The sequence below is a fragment of the Podarcis bocagei genome (genome assembly GCF_964188305.1).
Source record: "Podarcis bocagei genome assembly, chromosome: 9".
In the NCBI taxonomy this organism is placed as follows: domain Eukaryota; kingdom Metazoa; phylum Chordata; class Lepidosauria; order Squamata; family Lacertidae; genus Podarcis; species Podarcis bocagei.
Window position 1 is genome coordinate 40,072,503 of NC_138134.1, and position 23,005 is coordinate 40,095,507.

The 23,005-nt window shown below is 38.3% G+C and overlaps 1 protein-coding gene across 5 annotated transcripts in view; it reads left to right on the forward strand.

Annotated features, from left to right (window-relative positions):
• FBXW7 (F-box and WD repeat domain containing 7) overlaps window positions 1-13,712 on the forward strand; it is a 120,578-nt gene extending 106,866 nt beyond the window's left edge. For 4 of the 5 annotated variants that reach the window (XM_081208389.1, XM_081208390.1, XM_081208392.1 and 1 more), the window contains 6 exons: window positions 725-861; window positions 2,397-2,510; window positions 4,187-4,368; window positions 5,545-5,770; window positions 9,611-9,821; window positions 11,838-13,712. In XM_081208389.1, the coding sequence (XP_081064515.1) occupies window positions 725-861; window positions 2,397-2,510; window positions 4,187-4,368; window positions 5,545-5,770; window positions 9,611-9,821; window positions 11,838-12,106 (1,139 nt within the window). In that variant the 3' untranslated portion in view covers window positions 12,107-13,712. Of the gene's footprint in view, window positions 1-724; window positions 862-2,396; window positions 2,511-4,186; window positions 4,369-5,544; window positions 5,771-9,610; window positions 9,822-11,837 lie in introns of those variants that run through there. The other variant, XM_081208393.1, reaches the window with a different exon arrangement.
• The last annotated feature ends 9,293 nt before the right edge of the window (window positions 13,713-23,005 follow it).

Sequence of the window (23,005 nt, forward strand, 5' to 3'; positions counted from 1 at the left end):
GAATGAATGAAAGAGATCACAGAATCATTGAGCTGGGATATACAAAACCTTTGGCAGAAACAGTGCTTAAAAGCACTTAAGAGACTTTAAAAAAAATAATTAGTGTCAGTGACATAAAATTCTGAATCCAGGTGCCCAAAGGAAATAATTAGATAAGTAGTATGAGATGCTACACTAAATCTGGGTTAGCTTAGCAGACATAAGCAGCAAGAAACAGTCTGCTGATCTCAAGAAAACAAATCTTAGAACTATGGAAGACTTGAAAATGAAACCAATATATGATTGATAATCTTTGAATAAAATGGAGTTTTGAGATGTAACAGCTGATATTTAAGAAGAGATGATGGGATTGAATTGGTGAGGCTATGTGGATAGATACTCCAGTATTGGCTTTTCAGGTAGATACTTAAGAGGGCAATGAATATTGGTGAAAGCAGCTTCTGCCAACCTGGTGCCCAGCAGATATTTTGGACATCCTGTCAGCCCTGCCCATTGGCCATACTGGCTGAGGCTGATGGGAGTTACAGCTTAAAACATCTGGAGGGCACCAGGCTGGGAAAGTCTTGATTAAAGTACAGAACAGATTTGGACAGAGTGTTATCAGCTGGGAAGTACTGCTAGAGTATAGCAAAGTTGCTAATGTTTTCATTCTCTTGGAAGGAAGGGTGTGAGAGAAAGGAAACTGACATTTGTTGCCTGTTTCTGATTTTTGGTTTTAATATAGGAATTGATGAACCATTACATATCAAGAGGAGAAAAGTAATAAAACCAGGCTTTATTCATAGTCCATGGAAAAGTGCTTACATCAGACAGCACAGAATTGATACTAACTGGCGGCGAGGAGAACTTAAATCTCCTAAGGTAACCATCTTTGAACAAAGAACAATATATAATGAATTAAGTTGGATTGGGGCTTATTCTTATTTAATAGTAGCCAAATTGTTTGACATTTTTAAAAGACACCAAAACTTTAAAAAAAGAACTTTCAATCTCTTCAAGTTTTAGCATTTGTTGCATTTCACCATTATCTTTTGTCATAGCCATAAGTGTTTTAACACATAAAATTGAGTGTGTATTGGGGTGTTGCCTATTCTTAGAACATTAGGTGGCTATATGATCCAGATTCACTGAATGCATGTGCATGTGCTTACATATTCTATATGACCCTATCCTTTGATATATCCATCTTTTGAATCATATCTCTGCTATTTTATGCAATCACCAAGAATTGTAGCATTACAGAGTTGGAAGCGTAATCTAGTCCAACCCGCTACAATGCAGAACCCAAGGTTTGGGTTGTGATTGTGGAAACTCAATTGTCAAGGGGAAAGTAAATAGTCTGAAAGGCAGGGGAAACTTGCACAGAACTCACCTGTGTTGGAGTAGTGTACAGGTTTATATTATAGTCCAGTGGTCTTCTCAAGCCTTTAGGAGCCCCATAGAAAGTGCAGCACTCTGCACACTGTGACATATTGCACCCTTTTGGGGACCCTGCTATTAAATACATAAGACTCTCACTATCCTGTCCATGCATCACAATGACACGTATTTCATTATTTGCATTATAAAATGAAGTGATTTCCAACATACACAATCTAATACCTGATTTGATGAAAGGTTTTGTGTCTTATTTCATATTGTACAAAGAGTTCAACTCCTTCCTCCAATCCAACTAAGTGCCAAGGCACTAACACGACTTATTACAATTTAGTTTGTGCTAACAAACCTAGGTGGGGCTATATATTAATACTTATCCAATAGTATTATGGTTAGTCATGGTTGTGAAACTTTTTTTAATGCCTTAGAGATTAAGCACTAAGTAATTCTAACCACCATGAGAATATTTAACTAAGGCAGATTAAAAATGCAGCATATATCATTGTTTGGAAACCACAGGAGATTGCTGCAGGCATGTTCTAGGAAGAAGAAAGCACTACAACTGGTGCCTTACTGCTTCCCAGAAACGATCTGGACTGTCCAGAGCATATCATTCACCAGCCTGCATGTATCAAATACTAACTATCAAATACTAGCAAGCCTTTTGATATGTAAATGGTTGCTACAGGGATTGTGCTTTTGGCCTTTTCAGTAGTAGTAGGAGATGATGTTAAGGTGGATGTTAAGGTGTTAAGAGTTGGTAGCTACTTGTCCATGCAAGTAAGTAAGTAAGTAAGTAAGTAAGTGGTAATTTGCATAGTTGCAACAGACAGAAAAAAAGTAAAATTGTTTGTTAGTAAGAAAAATTGCAGCATTAAGAAGAGAAATCTAGTTTGTTCCTGTTGGTAAACTAGCTTTATGCGTAGAAAGCAGTAATAACAAAAAATTGTAAGAATCCAACCTGTAATTTCTATACATGAGTAGTAGTGAAGTATATGTAAATTCTTCTATATTGTCAGGTGCTCAAAGGTCATGATGATCATGTGATCACTTGTCTACAGTTCTGTGGCAACCGAATAGTGAGTGGCTCTGATGATAATACATTAAAGGTTTGGTCGGCAGTTACAGGAAAGGTAAGCCAAATTGTTAATTGTGTTCTAATCAAATTCATCCTAAATATGTTGACGGAATTTTTCCTGATCAGGCATACATTAGCTGCATGCTACGTCCTCTCCCATTCTGAAACTGAATTATGGTTTGTTTTAAACTAGAGATCCCAGTTAATGTCTGAGCCGGGCCACTGAGTGTTAACTCAAACTGACTAGTAATTCTTGAATTCTGTTACTCAGACTTCATCAGAAAAGCACAAGAAAAGCTTTAAAGTATATGGGCCAGGTCAACTAAAAGCTGTTCTTTCACCAGTGCAAGAGATTGGAGGGTTTCTTTTGGGTGGTTTAGAAATGCCACAAAACTTACTGTCTCAGCAATGCATGAACTCTACTGCACATGTTTGCAGAACAGCAACAGGGATTCTCTTCCTTTGGCTCCCAGTTTACTGGATCCAACTCATAATTATTATATGTCAGGATATTTTTGTAGTATTCTTACATTTATTTATGATAGTTTCAAATGCACTTTATCCTATTGAAAACGTTATTTGATTTTTTCATAAAAACTTGTATTTTTATAAGTTACTTTGTGCGCTCCACCAGAGTCACAACTCATACATCATTAGAAGTAAATGGTAGTTCTTTGACAGTAATTTTGCTATGGAATTATTTGCCACATATTTTCCAATAAATATCAATATATGTTTATCATTTCTGTGTCTGATGTATATTTTACCAACATGTATCATGTTTCTAAATGTTTGTCTGCCTGTCTTGTATTCTTTTATATGAATCCAATGTTATCAATGGTAATTTGTTAGCAATCCTCTATCTAAGCTTGTTTTCTCATATTCCAAATGGCAGACAGAGCGACTTCAGTAACAAATGTAAGACTTTTGTTAAACACTGGCATTGAATTAGACTTAAAATAAAGCTTGAAAGTCATTCAGTAGAATTCACTGAGAACAGATGTCACAAATAATGGCTGTCCTTGATAGTCAACCAAATTGTGGTTTCCAGAACCCCAGTTTCCCCTTCACTACGATCCAGTTTATGTCTACAGTATCCAATGGGACGAACTCCCATTGGAGTCAAAGCCAGTGCTGCTGTGTAGGCTTCAACAGTAGATGCTACCTATTACTGGTATACTTACTAGAAGTTAATACATCTAGGATTAGGATCAGGCTGCTGGTCTCTGATCTTTATCTGTACTTCTGCTTGAAGTCAGAGGCAGTGCCCATCTTCCCTCCCCACAGTCCATGCTTGGAGCTGCACTACAGAGGACTTTGGAAGCTCAGTACAGTTGCCATGGTTATCCCTCTACAACTTCAAAGTTGAGGCTTGCAATCCAGTTTGAAGTTGGGAAGGAAGGTTGGAAACTGACTGGTTTTTAAACACACCCACACCTGCTTTTCCCTTTCACTAAAATCCTGCCATGAAAGGTATTGCCTCATGTAAAATTTACAAATCCAGCTAGGACTTACATTTCTCAGTGTGGGAATGGGGGGAAGTGAGACACCCCCCCTCCCATTTATAAATGCAATACTGCTGCATTTGAATTATGATATCATCACTTGCCTGCCAGTGTAGTAGCTTCGTAACAGATTATAGCATATCATGAAGAGTTGGGTAAATTCATCTATCTTTTGTCATCTGTCCTCTTTGTCTAAATGGTAACCATGACAAATGCTTGCTTTCAGTGTCTAAGAACACTTGTTGGACATACAGGTGGAGTTTGGTCATCACAAATGAGGGACAATATAATCATCAGTGGATCTACAGACCGAACCCTTAAAGTGTGGAATGCAGAGACCGGAGAGTGTATACATACATTATATGGGCATACCTCAACTGTGCGTTGCATGCACCTGCATGAAAAAAGGTAACTGTTTATCAACAATTGTAATTTGATTACTTCTTCAGCTTTCCTGTACTTTACATTAAATCAAGCTTAATTAAGTTTCAGTTGGAACAGACAACTCAGTTAATGAAACTTATATAAGCTTCAAAAACTTAATTGCAAAAATTAATATTTTAATATAAATCTATTCATACAATCTGAAATAAATAATGAATAAATAATCCTTACATTTGTAATGAGTTTTTATGCACAAATGTAGAAAAAAAAACCCAATCACATAGAAAACTTTGCAAAGGAGAAAAGGGGGAGAAGACCTGAAAAGTGCAGGAATAGAACCACAAGGTGGATATTTAATCATGTAATCAGATAATTGTTTTCTACTAATAGCCTCTTTTCTTTTATAGCCATCCTACTTGTTAGTGTGGTAAAATCACCTCACTTTAATTGACAAAAGGAAAGGCTCTTTCTTTCTCTGCTTGTTTAAACATTACTTTAAGTTTTCGCTCAATTTAATAATTGCCTTTTTAACACTGAATTTCTTGCATCAAAAGTAGACAGAGTTGTAGCTTCTAAGTCCAGATCTTAAAACAGAAATAGAGCAAAACTTTTAAGCGTAAAAGGGGAGAACTAAAGATAACTTCCAGATGCAATTTTGCTTTAAAAAGAATAATAAAATATCAATTTGCAAACCCATTATTAAAAGACACGTGACACATGCTTATAGTTTTGAACTGGGGTAATTCATGAACCTGTAATCTTCATAGGCTGATTATTCTGTACCAGTTAAGGAGAAGTGCTAAAGGGGAAAGACATCTTTAAAGTCCGGGTCCACATTAGTAGGTAATGTTGCTTCAAGGACATTAGCAAGTGCACTTCATTTCTAACATTCTCAGATGGTAAGCATAGGTTCGTTGATCCAAAGCTACTAACAGCTTGCTGCTGGTGAGGATAAGGCTGTCAAATATGTTATGAGGAGTGGCATTAGAAAACCAAGCTTGCTTACATTTTTCAGTCTTAAAATCTGGTGCCAAGATTTCAGAAGCAACGGTTGTAGCCACTGTGTGTGTCAGTAGGAATGGGTTAATTACCTGCTTTTATACATAGAACTTATTTAGGTAGCCGTCTGAACTAAATACAATTAAAATGGCCACATAAAACTAAATGCAGCTTTTGTTTTTCTTTTTCCCCCCCTCCTAGAGTTGTCAGTGGGTCTCGAGATGCTACCCTGAGAGTTTGGGACATAGAGACAGGCCAGTGTTTACATGTTCTGATGGGTCACGTAGCTGCAGTCCGGTGTGTACAATATGATGGCAGGAGGGTTGTTAGTGGAGCATATGATTTCATGGTCAAAGTATGGGATCCAGAAACTGAAACCTGTCTACACACCTTGCAAGGGCATACTAATAGAGTCTATTCATTACAGGTAAGCATACTGCATCTGGTGCTATAAGTGTCCTTCAATTTTCCACTAATAGTTATGGACGCCGAATGGAATATTTGCTGAGTAGCCAGCAAATAATAAAAGTGAACCATGTTCTATGCATCCTTGGTTTCCTTTCTCTTCCGTCCTTTGTCTCTCTAGTCCTCTTAATTACATTATAAGCTTTAAATAAAGAGAGCTTGACACTGTGTTCCTACAATGCTGTGAGAGCAACTTTCGTACCAATCTTCGCTTGCATTGTAGGAAAGGTCAACTGTATCCACATTTATCTTACATTTCATTCATTTAAAACCTGTCTTTCTTCCCATAAGGGAGCACTTGCAATCATACAAACCACAATCCAAAATTATCCATTACCAAACTCTACAACAAAACCACACTCTGGTTTTGTTTCAGTGATGGTTCCGTTTACTTTTAATTTTGGTAGTTATTGCTTTTTTTAATTTTTAATATTACTTTGGGGCAGAAAGGCAATTTATAAAATATTTTAAATAATTAAAATAGAACACAGATTCAGGATTAACTGAATAAGAAGTTTTAATATACTTCCTTATGGGGAAAAAAACTATACAGGCAGCAAAGGGGACAGTATTCCATAGGTAATGGAGGTTTCATTGCCAAAATGATTCTGCCCCTTGTAGAGGTCAGTCTCACTGAGCATGGCACCACCATATTATCATAATGCATTGCGAGATATACTCTGGATGGCACCTTGGGCCCTAACCATTTAGGCATTTAACCATTTAGGTTAGTACCAGCACCTTCAATTCAGCTCAAATAAATGGCACATTGTCCATGCAACTAATATTGGTTATTAACTGGGTTGGGGAGAAGGTTTGATTTGATCCACTGTTAGCATGGTGTTTCTAGATAGCAGAACCAGTAAACCAGAGAACATTTTTATCTGCTAATTCATCTTTAGAATATTCTGGTGCTTGACTTTGTAGAACATCCTCTAAACAGTGTGATGATAAATGTCAGTGAAGGAAGGAATAGAAATCTATTAATGACCTGTATTTAAGTTGACCAAATAGCTGTCTTTGCCATTTTAGCTTGTTATGGTGTGGTATAAAAGAGTGAATTCAGGTATTATTAGAGCCAGGATGTGGAAAATATAAAGAGCTATTTTTGTTGGTATAGTGCAGTGTTGCACCAACCATGAAAATAAGTTTTCTCCAAATAAATTGTGCTGCTGGCATTTAAATAAACTGGAGCTCAATACTTCTAGTGAAACCTATACACAAAGCATTGAAATAGTTCATTTGGTAATTATAAAAAGTTGAGTTATAGGAATTTTATGTTAATTGTTTTCCTTGCCTCACACACATGCTTAAAATAAAATTTCTGCTAAAATGTTTAATGTATGTATAACATCATTAATTTGCATGATATGTTCTAATTGAATCTTTTGGGTCATAGTTATTTCAACTTAAAATAGATCAAGATGCACCATATATAAGATGGAGAAATATTGCAAAAAAGGACAAAAAGGGAAGGCTAAATTTACAGTGTTTCCCTTTTCTTTGATTCTGATGTGTCGGGGAGAGTGAGACTTGGTGAATCACTTGTGAGGTTGCATTGTTGAGGCTTTTTAAATGAACTGTGTCAAATTGTGCAGTTTTTCTTTTCCTTAGACATGGATGCTGCATTGGTTCAATGAACACTTGGTTCCTTGAGACTTAATGCGGTTTAATGGCTAAATTGTGCTGTGAAATTTATCCGGGAAGATCTAGGTTACAGCCCACACTTAAGCATAAAACTCACTTGTTGGTAAGGATAAAATGAAAGGGGTGGGGGTGGGAATAAGAGCACATGTGCAGTTTTACTCCTTAAAAGAAGCGTAGGATAAAAACGTAATATATGAAAAATTAACCAAATGCGGTCCATCTGTTAATTAACTTGGTGTTACTAAAACAGAGTTAAAGTAGTATCCAGTGTTCTAAATGGACCGTATTAAATTAGGATAATTGAAAATTCAATGAAAATACAGTACTTTAAAAAAGGATTGTAAGTGGTTTTGATGATTGCTGTATATATCATTGATGGGTATACTAAAAAGAATTGCAGGCCAAAAACTTAATTATATATATAAAACTGTAAAAAAAAATTAGCACAATTTAAAAGATAAATAGAATAAAGCTTAATTGATACAGATAAGTTCATTTCATCTGATAAATTGCTTGGTCATGTCTTTCATCACTCTTGAATTTCAGAGGTGGTCTTTTAGCTTGCCTACTGGTATTCTAGCATTGTATGGATTGAAAAAGCTTAAGCAGAAGAATAAACAGCTATTCTTAGATATGCTAGAACTCCTGGACTAGACTTACATGCACATTATATATAATGAGTAAATAATCCTGTAGGCCCTCCATAAGTACAAGATGAGTTTCACTCATGTGCGGAATGAGTTTTACCCCTCTTTGCTACTGCCTTGGGGAAATAGAGTTTATTTGAACACTGTAGTCTGACTGCTTTAAGTTGCTTTGCTACATATGAAAACCTGTGCATTTACAGGTGTACCACTTTAATCATGTGACACATATAAGAACCTTCAAATTATAATTATAATCTACAACAGCCCATCCTTTCATCATTGGTAGTGTAAGAATAAATGAAAACATCATCTGGCATTAATTTAATTTTGGATCTAAAGGCTGCAAAGGCCTGCCTTATAGAGGAAGGAAACTTTTAGGTTCTTCTCTTGAGTTTGATGAGGATATTTCTCATTGCCAATAAATTTGCTTTTTGATATAACTTCACTTTAATTGCTTCTTTGAGAGGATTGAATGGAGAACAGAATTAAGTAACAATTTAATCAAAGCTTTGATTACTAGATGAGAGCACCATATTTAATTGTTCCATCTGTTCAATGGTTATTAATGTAAAATATTTCCTATTAATGTAATAAGCATGATATTAGAAATATTAATATTTCATCATTTTAAGATGTATTGACATTTTAACTCATCACTGTGTGCTTCAATTCCTTGTGGTTCTCAGCAGTCTGTATTTTGGGGTGAATGCCAGATTTTTAGGGATTCTTTTTGGGGGAAGTGGGGGCTGTTCCTGCTGTTGCTGTATGCCTTTCAATCTTAATTTGTTATTAGGCAAGGGCAATATATATTTGGTTGATCAAGCTGGAAATTTAAACCAATCAAAGCTTGCATCTGTATTAAAATAATGTGTTTTTTTAATACACAGCATTAACAGGTAATATTAAAATAATATACAAGGATGTAATGAAACATGCTCTAGATTAGCCCTTTTCTCTTTGAAAGTGAAGTGGGACATACTACAGATCATCTTTGTGATTTAGGGAAACCCTTGTGTATCTGTAAGTAAGGTTCCGGCTAGTTTGGCCATAGTCACTTGTTCCAGGTACATGTGGAGTAGTTCCTTGAGCAATTTGAGTCACAGTGTAGCCTATATTTGGATATCAAGAAATTAAACCAGAGAAGCTGGGTTTAGGCAGCAGTGAGCAATCTGAAATGATCTTACTGTTTCTGAAAGTATATCAGAAATGCTTATCCCCAAAAAGTTTTTGATTTGAGTTTCTACTGAAATGAGGCTGCATTTTAATGTTGTGTTTTAATCAATTGTTTTTATACCTGGTGTTAGCCGTCCTGAGCCTGGTCTTGGCTGGGGAGGGCGGGATATAAATAAAAATTATTAATTATTAATTATTATTATTATTATTAATTATTATTATTATTATTACATATCTAGCTATGTATGGGACTGTAGAAGTAAACATAATCAGTGTTTACAGATTTTTTTTAAACAATAAAAATATATTAATTTAGTTCACATTTCCCCCCTTAGTTTGATGGTATCCACGTGGTGAGTGGGTCTCTTGACACTTCAATCAGAGTTTGGGATGTAGAGACCGGAAACTGCATTCACACATTAACAGGCCACCAGTCGTTAACAAGTGGGATGGAACTCAAGGACAACATTCTTGTCTCTGGGAATGCAGATTCTACAGTCAAAATCTGGGATATCAAAACAGGACAGTGTTTACAAACGTTGCAAGGTAAGCTTCTCATGGTCTTATGGAACTAAATGTAAAATTCTCACAGGACAATGCAGTATTAATGACTCTACACATGCAGTTATAAATTGAACACATGCCTAAGATCTGAATACAATAAAGAGGATAGGCTCATCTGCTGGTGGGAAATGAATATGGGGGGAAATACTCACTTTTGCATCTTCCATCTCTGTTTCTGCTGTTCTCTCTTGATATCGCTGAATGATTTGTTCTGTTGTAATAGTTTCTTTTCGTTGGCAAGAAAAGTATAATAAATGGCAGTCAGATATGCTATAATAGCAAAGAGGAAGGAACTAGTTTTTCCTAAGCAATTAAATACTTAGCCATTGAGAGAGAGGTCATAGGAATTTTGACACCCGTAAGCATCCTGTCTGAATTTATAATTGCCCATCTATGGTAGTGAAGCATTCTGGAGTGCTTTCTGCCCAAACCCCAAGTTGCCACCCAAAAGGTAGAAAAGATACTTTGACTCTGCAGTGGGTCACTTTGACTCCACCCCTCCCTCAGTTCTTTCCAAATGTGGTTTTCCTACGGAATTAGTTTCTGACCAGGATATTATGCCCTGGGCTTTCAAATGACACCTTGCAGGAGCAGAATGTCTGCGTGTCTTGGAACCTTTCTCTGGAAAAAGACCAACTGGCCATGTTGCGTAATTAAAACTGAAGTATTCTACAGGATAAAATTAACACTAGAGAAGTGCTTCAATTGTACATTTAGCCAAGCTGTGTTCTAAATGAGTACCTAGTACTTTGCAGAAAAGAAAGGAACATAAATTTTAACAAATAAAATAAAGCAAGAAAAACAAAGCTCCAGAATCAGACACACTCTCCCCCTTTGTCCTTGGGCATCATTTTTCTATGAACTGACTGTCGGTGGTTATTCACTGATCTAGTAGAAATATTTATTGCTGAAGAAAACAGTCTGAGACAGTTGAAAATTTGTTCAGGTTATTTAATCTAATTTATTTACTCTAATAAACCACATTAATCTGAAAAAATGCAGTCATTAAAACAGCAACTCATTATTTTCATTCGGAAGTTATTGAGACATTCTAGTGGCTGGAGGTTAATTGGAAAGGCAGACAGTACATAAGAACACGCTGCCTATTCATATAAATCAAAAAGAATGATTTCAGAGTACGTGTGGCATTTAAAAAGGTGAAGAGTGGGGGAGGAAAGAAAAATGTTAGCGTTTCTTTTGTTTATTGCGTGGACATATATGCATAGATATGTAGGCATATTCTTTTCAAAACAAGTCTTTAAAAATAAGAGTCTGCTTTTTTTTAACATACTATCAGATTTGAAGTATGGTCTTTACAGGCTTTTATCCATAAGTTATTATGGAAAGTCCATCATGCAGTTAAGCCAAATACGCTGCTTATTATTCTCAGATTGGAACCTTTCGTTAAAGTTTGGTTATTTATGTGGGTTGATGAGAAAATGTCATTAAGAAGGCAGACTTGCAAATAAAAATCAAGAACGCACCACACACTGCTCTATTCTCCTCTCTGCTACATGAAAGAATGACTCACACAACTGCCACAGGGATGCATTGTTTTCCCCTAGTTGGAAAAGCACTATGGATAGATTTCAGATGGCAAAAGACGAGCAGCCTTCTCCATAGACACCTCCTTCTACAGCCTGCATAGCTTTGCAAGGTCATCTTCAGATAAGATGGACAAGCACTGCCAGCCTGCAGGATGACTCTCAGTTTCTGTGCTCTCTTTCTTCTTGCCCAAGAAAGAGAAATCATGGTAGCTGCCACTGTATATCATGCTATTTCCTCAGGTGTGTAAAGTACAGCACTATGACAGCTGTTAATTTCATATTGGTTTCTTCTTTTCTCTCGGCAAGGTGTTTTTAAGCCAGGAGTACTTCTTCAGTTGCTTCATTGGCTACTGGCAAATTTTCCTCTACTTTCTGTTTTTGATCTATTGAACAGATTACACACTAGCCTCTGTCTGACATTTCCCTTGTTTCCTGTCTTCAATTGCTTTAGGTCCCAACAAGCATCAAAGTGCTGTGACCTGTTTACAGTTCAACAAGAACTTTGTAATTACCAGCTCAGATGATGGGACTGTAAAACTATGGGACTTAAAAACGGGTGAATTTATCCGAAATCTGGTTACATTGGAAAGCGGAGGCAGTGGAGGTGTGGTATGGCGGATCAGAGCCTCTAACACGAAGCTAGTTTGTGCAGTTGGAAGCCGGAACGGGACTGAGGAAACCAAGCTGCTGGTATTGGACTTTGATGTGGATATAAAGTGAAGCTTGAAAAGATTATTTTGTCCAGAAATGCAAATAATGTTCTATCCTCCCTCCCTCCCTCTGCAAAAAGGAAAAAAATAAAATCCCTTGTCCTTGGTGGTGCAGGATGTTGGCTTGGGGCAACAGATCCTAAAGACCTACAGACTACGAAGGAGAAGACACAAAGTTGACGAACTGTAACTGACAAGAGAGGCATTTGCTGTCTCATTACATCGAAAGCTTCACTTTTGAATGGGGGCAGCTTTGCAAAATATGACTTTCCAAATCAAGCCAGGTGCAATTATTTCTTTTGTGTGTTCCTCTCAGTGCTCGTTGAGCATGGTGGAAACTTAAAAAGTTGTTACGATTCTTGTTAACCCTGTTCTTTTACCACGGAAATCTAGAAAGGAGCTTCATACCTCCATTATTAGTTACTGATTGTCTTTCAAAGAAGAGAGCATCTGTGACAGCAAAGAGTCCTTTCCATGTGTGGAAAAGCTAAAATCTTACTGTGAATTGTTTTTGTACAGTTTTACAGCTTTTTTATGTTAATTTTGCCAACCATTGCCAATGTCAATCACAGTATTAGCCTCTGTTGATCTTATTAACTGTTGCTTCCATCTATGCTCTTCAATGCATAAGTTGCTCTGAGGTGGCAAGTTGTCCAGAATTTGGAGATTCCTCAGATGGTTTTAATACATGATGCTGGTGCTAGAAGTAGGTCTTCAACTCTGGGATTGTTGTCCCACCCCTGTACTGTATTCCCAGTGGCCAAACTTATTTATGCTGCTAAATGAAAGGAAAAAAAGCAAATTATTTTTATTTTTTTTCTGCTGTGACGTTTTAGTCCCAGACTGAATTCCAAATTTGCTCTAGTTTGGTTACGGAAAATAAAAAAAAAGACTTTTTGCCACTGAAACTTGAGCCAACTGTGCCTCTAAGAGGCTGAGAGTGGAAGAGTTTCAGACAATTTAGAGTGAAGTTTGCTTGCAAGTAAAGAATTGAGAGTGCGTGCAAAGCTTTTTCTTTTTTTTCTTTTCTTTTTTTTCTGGGCAAAAATTAAAACACATTCCTTGGAACAAAGCTCTTGCGGCCTGTTCTGTGGGGAAACGTTTCTTTGTGAGGGCTGTGGTGAATGGAATAAACAGACATAATGAAACTGACAAGATGTTTTTTTAAAAAAGAAACATACAACAATGAAAATAAATTGCTGGTCAGTCTTAGTGTTTTACAGAATTTGAGAAGAATGACTGTTACAGTTTTATGGTGGTGAGGAACTGACAAGCAAAAGCGATTTGGTTTTTGTGGTAAAGTTGTCACATGAAAAAAAAAATGCAATTATCAATTGGTTTGCCTCATTCTCCAAGAGCCACAACTCAAGCTGAACTGTGAAAGTGGTTTAACACTGTATCCTAGGCGATCTTGTTTCCCCTCCCCCCTCCTTTTTGGTTTATTTATAGTCTGATTTTTTTTAAAATCAGATTTCAGTTTGTTAATTTTAGTTATGTAACAACCTGACAGGATGGAGGAAAACGACCTTTAAAGGGATTGTGTCTATGATTTGATTCACTTAGAAATTTTATTTTCTTATAACTTAAGTGCAATAAAATGTGTTTTTTCATGTTAATATGTCTTCCTTTCAATAAATATCGTATTTAGGTTTGGATCAAGCATAGGATTTGGCAGACACATAGATTCTTAAAACAATCATAGTTTAATTTTACTGAAAGGTCTTTAACAAGCTGTTTTTCACAATTTTAAAGAAACTTCTTAAAATTTAAGAATCTGTGAGGAAAACTGTCTCAAGAGCAACTATTCTTTCTCCTTTTCTGAGGGTTGTTGCCTTGCTTAATGAACCTTACTGAATTTCACATGGGGGTAATATCCAAAGATTTTATTCTGGAGCATGCTGGTAAAATAGAAGCAAAAGAAATGCAATTTGCACTGTATACAAACATGTTTCTTGAAGTTCTAACAGTTTCCTCTGAAAGAATTTTGAGATAGAGAACAGAGTATTAGAATTCATTCTTAATCTTGCTATGTATTTTGATTGACGGAAAGACATAAATTTGTCATTCTCCCAAATCATGTCCCTATGGGAGCAGGAAAGGCCCCTACGGAAAGCTGAGAGAGAAAGAAGGTAGCAATAGACTGTGTAAGAAGGATCTGCAAATGAAAACGGCTACAAAACAACCTGAGCAGAGTGCTTTTGTGGCAGCGGCAGCAGCAGTTATAACCACATCTCAGACCTATTTACAGGCAAGTCAGAGGGCCTGCGCAGGATGAGGAGAGGGGAGATTGTTCCATTGGGCCAGCACAAATGTTTGTGCTGATGGAATGCTCTTCTTAGTGCTACGTTGAATTCCACCCAGAATATTTTATGTCCCGCCTATGCGGTAATACTAAAAATCTTGGTTGTGCTCCGCCTCCTTTTCCTTTTTCAATTTTGTCTTTGATTAAATGGAAATTCAAATTTGGTGAATGGAAGGGACAGATCCCAAGTATGTGCAAGCTTCCATTGGACACTTACAGGTAACATTCAAAATATAAAGGTGTTGCCACCCAGGGGCAGAGGAAGGTGGGTGCGGGCTGCCCCAGGTGTCACCACTGAGGGGGGTGACAAAATGCCAGGCGGCACTCACCATGGTGCCTGCAGCATGCCCAAGCCACACGTCTCTCCTGGGAGAGATGCGATGGCTTAGGCGCGCGCAGGCTCAGTGCTGTCCAAATGGTCTGCCTGCTGCCTCCCCCCCCCCAGCTATAGGGCCGCTGAGTGGGAGGAGGCAGGCAGACTCCGGAGGCCCCACAGTGCGCCTCGCCCCGTCCCTGGGCGCACCGCCCCATGCGCCCGAGCGGCTTCCTCCGCCATGGCTGCCACCACTATTTAAAAGCCCTGTCTCAAATTCTTACATTTCTCTACCAGTCTGTTTCCAGATAACTAATACACATTCTGCATAAAGGCAGAGAAAGGTCTGCTTTGTGAAGACGGGATCAGGTGGTTCTTCAGCAGAGCCCATGCTATGCAAACAGCAGATACAAGAGCTGATCCCTGCTGTCCATTTTTTCCATGGATCTTTCATAGCAGGACTAGGAAAGACCACAGCCCAAGATTCTTGTGAGCTGCTGCCTGTTGCTAGTATTAACAGGCAGCCTGTTATAGGCAGACTGAGTCATTGTGTCTTTCTACCAATATAAGGCAGCTTTGTATGCAGTTATACACAGACCTAGCTTCACTTTAACAAAATATTTTTAAGATGACGCCTCCTGCTCACCCAGCCATTACTTTCAAATACTGCTTTATGTATTCATACTTCTGTCCAGTTTTCCTGTGGCAGGTATATGTTCTTCTAAACCTTAAGTGAGCTACATGCCACCATCAAATATGAAGGTGCCATACAATCAGTGGCTATTTAATAGCTATTGTTTAGATAAGGATTGGGGTGGGGAAGAAAGTCAGAGTTGCACAGCATCTGGAGGTTCTCAAGTTCCCCATCCCTGGACACTAGATGCAAGGAGCACTATAAATATTTGCTCAACTAGAGGACCACCCAGCCTTTTCCCTGTCTTCCAAAAGATACAGGTATCAGTATTCTTTAACAGAAAGCATGTTTCCCAGAAAAGTGTGTCTAGCTGCTGCATGAGGTCTGATTTTATTGCTGTGGGTGAGGTGGAGGTTGTTTCCCCATACTTATGTTTCCATGGAAGCCACCCCATGGTGTAAAATACAACAGAACCTCTAATACAGATCCTGCTTCTGCAAGGCTTGTTTAAAAGACTTTTAGCTTAGCTTCATTGCCACCCTGGCTAGGGCATGTATGGAAAATGATCTCCCACTGACTAAGCACGGCATCTATGCAGTCAAAATGTCTACTTCTGCAGAAAGAAGCTAGACATCTTCAAGATAATTTCAATTATGCTTTGACTTTCTTTCCAGCAAATTTCTTTTTCAACAGGTCACTGGAATGTAATGTGCCTCTTTTATCTCTGACGTGGGTGTCTACATTCATACTGACATTTTGTCATTTGTTGGCTGGTATTTCAGCAACCATAGTACTTGTATGGAATATGTAGACGGTTTGAAGGAGGCAAAACAGCTGGAATGTAGCAGTAGCTCCAAAATAGGGCTCTTATCAGTTTGTTGATCTGGGATATTCATTTCAGTGGTGTGCAGAGATACAGCTTTCATATTTATAAGTAACCACTGAGATGTCTGGATGATTTTATCATGAGCCCTAAAGCCTGTTGTTCCTTCACACACACCCTGTTCCCCAAATACGTTTTACAAACCTATTAAGCCACATATAATCCGTTAAGTTTCATTGTTGGAAAATGCACTTTAATGGGCTGCTAGCTATATAATATATAAAATATGCCTCGGAGTGATGATCCATGACATGTTCTTGCTATTCTGCCTACTTTAAACTTGCAAGAGTTGCTCTTTTCTCGCGAAAGCAAAGCACAGCTGTCTATGGTCCCATTACCAAAGCATTTTGTCGCATATATTATGCATGATTGAGTGGTTTTCGGGGCTATGATGTAGCTATATTTCATTCATGGATTGTCATTCTGATCAAGAGTAGCATTGCAGACCCCTATTCAAGTTCCAGCAGAGTAATGTGATGCCAAAGCTTGGGAAGGGAGAAACAAGAGCTACAGCCTACAGTGAAATACTAAATGTGTTTGAACTAAAAGACCTTATTCTTCTGGCATATACAATGTACGTATGCCTCATTTTTCTTTATTTTCATTTGTTCTCTGTAGCACTTCTTCCTTCACCTATAGTCTTGTTTTCCAGTTCATCATCTCCCCTCTGCCATTCCCATTTCCCCCCACTATTCATCCTTAATAGAAAAAGTGGTCATAAATAGGGTTGCCTGTATGGCGTGATTCCTCAGGAGCCCAGAATAGCTGCACAATAAATTATTGGCTTTATGTCATCCGGTTTCCTAAGAATATTCACTTTCATTTGGCCCACACCTCTGTGGCCTGAGAAGGTCCTATTGCTGTTCTTTGGCTCCAACAGCTCTAGTCCTGAAATCCCAGCTGACGTATGCTTGCTATCAGATGCATTCCCTGTTAACTCAGTCACAATTTTAACCAAAGAAGCTTTGGTCACTGAGGGTGCTTCTAGGTACCCAGATGGAGCTGTAGTTCTGTTTAAGGCTAGTCTTGCTGCTTGTTGAAGCCTTCTCTGGTGCTTCAACTTTAACTTCATTCGGAGCTATCCAGGGTGCTACCCGCTTTACTGGACTTGCCAGAATCTTACCTCCGCCTTGTCCGACCATTCTCTCAGAACCTGACCTTTGTTCCCCTACATTTGCCATACATTTGCTCAGATGGGCGGAGTGACTCAGTGGGTTGGTTCTTTTCAGATCAGATTTTCAAACTTGTCTCCTTAATATATGAATGGTTTCTGAGCTAGTTACCACAGATTTTTAATAATCGTCTTGTCACACCATTTTTTCCATCAATGATACCACATCATGAGTGAATTTATTAATATTCAGTGTGAACTTGGTTTCTAATATAGATTATTATTTTCATAGAATCATAGAATTTTAGAGTTGGAATGCAGGAATCTCTTGTCCAACATGAGGCTCAAACCAGCAATATTGAGAGTCTCATGGTCTACTGACTGAGCTATAATTCTGTTACTTTCATTTAACATACGTTGGATTAAGGTTGTGAAAGAGAAATTAGTGCAATGTTACCTGTGCATAATATTTAAAAGGTCCTATCAAAAAGGAAATTTGGTATACAATAAGAGGAAATAATCGACCAAGGAGAGGTATCTTGAAACAGGGATTGGCCCTGGGGACGGGGAAGGGCAGTTGCAAAAGATGGAATTGTCATCCCTTATGTCATATGTCAACTTATGTTCACTCCTGGAAGTTCATTCAAAACCATTTTTATAGCTTCTCAGAACAAGGAATGCAGAATTCTAGCAGTAACCTCCCTGGTAACTCAATGGCAGAGAAGAATGCAGCAATGACCAGCAACTGTGGCTTTGAGTTCTGGACTATACTGATGCAACCTTGACAAAGCCAAGCCTAACTAACATATGGAGAAATGGGTCATAGTTCAGTGATGCAGAGCACATGCTTTGTGTGGAAAGCTCCAGGATCAATTTTTCATGTCTTCAGTTTAAAAGATCTCAGGTAACAAATGGGGCAGGAACTCAGCCTGATAGATTGCTGTCTGTCAAATACTGGGCCAGATGGAGCACAATGGTAGATTCATATTGATGGTAGCATTACAGCATGACAATGATGGTTCTTGCATATATTCTAACTGATTTCTTTTTATCTACTGGAATACTTCTTTGCATGCCTGCACTTCCCCTACTTAACGGCATGGTTGATTTTAGTGTTGATTAAATTATAGATCACCTTCAACAACAGTTTCCAATGCAATTTTCACACACATAGTCAAAAATACAATAGTTTGGATCACAATATATGTTTCCAGTCCCCTGCTTCATCTCACTGTGATGCTCAAAAACCTTTCCAGTGGGTCCCTCCTTCAATGTGGGATGAGGAAGAGGAACCACCCTAAATCACTGGAATCATAAGGTAAAATTCAGAGAAGACAAGTTTTCTAGGCCCTCCTTCCCTGCTGCACACACCATGCCCCAACCAATGCTGTTTGGGAGGCTTTTCACAAGAAAGGGGGGGAGGGGCTGAAGAGAGGATGCACTTATGATATTGATAGTCAATCAAAAACAATGATACAGAAAATTCAAGAATCAAAAGGACTTTTCCTGGTGCCAAAAGAATGGCAATGTGAAGATTTCCTGGAGTGGGAATTCAAAGAAGAGGTATCACAACTGAGAAGCCACTCTGGCCATCACCTATCTTGCATCAGCTGATGGGATACTTGAAGGACAGTCTCTGAAAATGATCTCATTGTAAAGACAGGTTGGTACTGATTCTTTAAGGTACTCTAGTCCCAAGTCTTTAAAGGTGAGCACCTGCACTTAAGGAAGCTTTTTAAGGCACTGGTGTAGTTTTGATCTTTCCCGTGTTTTGATGTGGCAAGCTATTTGACTGGGTCCAAGAAAGTGAGCAGAGGAAAAGTGTGGTTGTAAAATAGTGTCGCTTATAACGAGTAGTGTTTCAGTCTGGCAAGCTAGGAATATGGGCAGAGAAAATGTAAAACTGTTGCTTATGACCAAAAACTCTGCTGGGTAATCTGAGCAAATGATGGGGAACTATGAAAGATGTTCTAGGCCTAGGTCTAGGTAGGTGTTATAGATCTCTGCAGCATGCAGGTCACAGAGCTATCAGGACCAAGAGGTATATGCAGTCCCTTCCAGCCTTCTTAACACCATACAACTTGTCTTGCCCTCTGACAATCAGAGAGTAATGAGGACATTACTGCAGCTTCCCTTTGCCAAAACAGTCTTGTTTTGCTCTGTTAGAACACACCAGGTGCTGATGGAAGGTAAGGGAATTGGGAGGGGGGATTGTCTTCAAGTACCTGTAGCCATTAGTTCTAACTGGCACTGGCACAGATGCCAACATGTGAAGCTTGGGTAACAGGCTTCTATAGGAACCAGTACAAACCAAAAAAGGGGGACCCAAAATACTAGGGAAAGGAGCAAAAGGTATGGAATGAGATACGGTATGTGCTTTTTCTTGCTTTCCCTATGTGAACCACCCCTAACTTAAGTGATAACTTTTATAGTACTGCAGTGTCACGTTCCCTGATAAAGACATAATTAGCTGGCTCAGACTTAAGTGTTGCAGCTGGACTGTGAGATGAACATGATAAAGAAAAGACCTGATTCCAAAGGCTGACTTTTAAATGATTCCATTTACTGACTTCCATTTTCTAGGAAAGCATCAAACGATAAGAGGTATATTTATTTGTCTGTCACATAGACATGATCTGGTTCCCCCTCCATTTTTGTCCTTAGTACTGATGCCTCATTCATACTCCATTTCTGGCTAGATTAGTTCTTCCTGAAACCACACATTTATATGAGAAAATTTTCCTACAATGGGACTTCCCTAGCTGGATTTCCGAAAGTATCTATGCATGCAAGCTGTTGTTTACCATAGTAAAGGTAGAAATGTTCTCAGAGCTGTTCGAAAAACATAAAACAGTAAAAAAAAAGTAACTAAAATAAAAGCATTAAAATAACATTCCAAATAAAAATAATAATAAAAATCTCCGTAATAGTAGTTAAAATCACAACTCTAAAACAGAAAGGCAACCTAACCTATAGTATCTGTGTGTTGAATGCCAAATTTCCTGATTTTTTTTAAAAAAATATTATCAGTTCATTATTTTCCTCTGAAATGAAATCTATTGCTTACATGTTCTGTTGGCCCATGTGCTGGCTGAGGTTTTTTTATTTATACCACTTCTGTATCTCTTAATATAGAAACTTCTTCAGTGTATCTGAAGAAGTGTGCATGCACACGAAAGCTTATACCAAGAACTAACTTAGTTGGTCTTTAAGGTGCTACAGGAAGGAATTTTTTTATTTTGACTATGGCAGACCAACACGGCTACCCATCTGTATAGAAATATATATCTAAGCTGTGTTCTGTGAACTGAAACAACCAAAATACACAGTAAGTAAGCCCATTAATACAAGTTACTAATAATTACAGATATAAATTATTTCTCCTGACACACTTCCCCACTTAACACATCTCAGCCTACTGGCTCTCAGGGCCCCAACAAACTCAAAGGTTATCCCTAAGGTCAACACAAGGAAGAGAGTTCCTGGAACCTGCTGATATCACCCAAGTCAGTCATTCTAGGCTTGCTTTTATGGGCAGACACAGAGGTGGGTGGAACTTTCTTAGGCTAGTCACAGATGTCAAGTAGTCCAAAGTACCTGGACAACACCAGCTTGCTGAAAGCTCTTCTGCATACTACTGTAAGCAGACATTTGGGTTTTGTAGGAGAAACTTTGGGTTTCCCCTAAATGCCTAGAGCAATAAAAGGATAGCAGTAAGGTCACTGAGGTAAAAGAATCTGAGTCACACAGTTTTATTAACCTTAGAAGATATTTAGGATACAAGGTTAGGATGATTATTAGTTTTGTTTTGTTTTTAAAACTACTTGACTGTAGATCACCAAAATCTCAGCAGTGTGGCTGAAGCCCTATGCAGTTTTTTCTCATTTTTAGAATATTTCCCAGGCGTACCCTACTCTCTCCTTAAATGCTGCAAAAGTAAAGAAGTCCTCTTCCCAAGGCTATGCAGAAGCCAGCAAAGGCAAAAGGCTGAGCAAGATATTTGTTCTGAGTATGTAAAACTCCCCTCTCCTACTCCAGAAGGAATAAATATTCATCTTTTTCATAGCACTGAACAAACAATAACGCTGAGATAAATAAATGCTATTAAATCTTGAGGGTGTGACTGGGCCAAGGTCACACAATGTAAACATCTCAAAGGTAAATACAGTGGTACCTCGGGTTACAGATGCTTCAGGTTACAGACTTTGCTAACCCAGAAATAGTACCTCGGGTTAAAAACTTTGCTTCAGGATGAGAACAGAAATTGTGTGGTGGCGGCATGGCAGCAGCTGGAGGCCCCATTAGCTAAAGTGGTACCTCAGGTTAAGAACAGTTTCAGGTTAAAAATGGACCTCCAGAACGAATTAAGTTCTTAACCTGAGGTACCACTGTATGTGAAGTCACTTCCGTTGAAACATTGTGTCCAGAAATGTGAATTTAAACCTGGTCAGGAAATCAAGTGGGTAGTTCTTATTCCTAGGCAACATTATTTGACATTTACTGTATTTTGGGGTTTCTCCCACATCCATTGATGCAATAAAAGTAGAGTTACTGAGTTCTTGAGAGACTGTAGCTCTGTGGAGGCTGTTCTATTATGGCAAATGTGGCACTGCTCCATCAACCTTAGTTTGCCTTCAGCTGACCCTTCCTACCTGCCTTCTTGCGTAAACCCAGTCCAGAAAGTGCAACTCACTGGCTGTCAGGTTCCTCCTCCTTAGATTCAGCATTACCATTATAAAATTCAATATTGAGGATGGGGGCAAAACTAGAATATCGATCCTTGGGTATTATAGAAGTTAGAATGCAAAGCTGCATTAGAATGATTAATGGCAGAAACTATGAACTTGGTTTGAATCTCAGCTCTGCCATGGGTGGCTTTGGGAAACCACACTGCTTCAATTGCTCAACAATGTAATAATATAGGGATAATAATACTGGCCCATCTTACAGGGTATTTGTCAGAGATAGAGCATGTAAGGAAAAGCAGCAAACATTTTAATTATTATTAAATTTGTAGTAGGCTTATGACATAGCAAGCAAAATGCATTGCAGTTAAAGAAGTGCAGTTTCCCATTACATGTTGCAAATTGCTTTGTTTTTACTTCTTCACTCATCTTTCTTCCTATTTAAGAATGTTTGTTTTACGATAGAAATCTAAAACTACTGTGCGCACTGAGCTCTAAGGGAAGATGAAAGTGGGTGGGATGTCACAAAGTGAAAGACAAGATAAAAAGCAAATTTTCTCAAATACATCTAGGGTTAAACTTCTGGGAAAGGGTGTGACTGTTAGAGCAGCTCATCAACAACATGCTGCCTGGAGCGATTGTGGAACTTTCACTAAACATTTCTAAAAAAAAAAACATTTAGAGTAGGAGGTGGAATCCTTTCCAAACGTATGATTCAGTAAACACTCAAAAAATCTCCAGGTAGCAGCCCTTTCCCATTAATCAAGTTAGCCTGCAGTTCAAATATTAGTTTCCATTATAAATGCAGGACACAAATGTACGGTTTGGCTTCATGTGACTTTAAAGGAACAATGTCTCTAATAAAACAGTCCAGGTACTTAAGGGGCTGCATGCAGCACCCCTGCATGCTCCACAACCCTGTTCATCCACCTGTACAAGTTCCATTGTACTCAAGGGAAAGGGGAGAGCTTTGGCCCCATA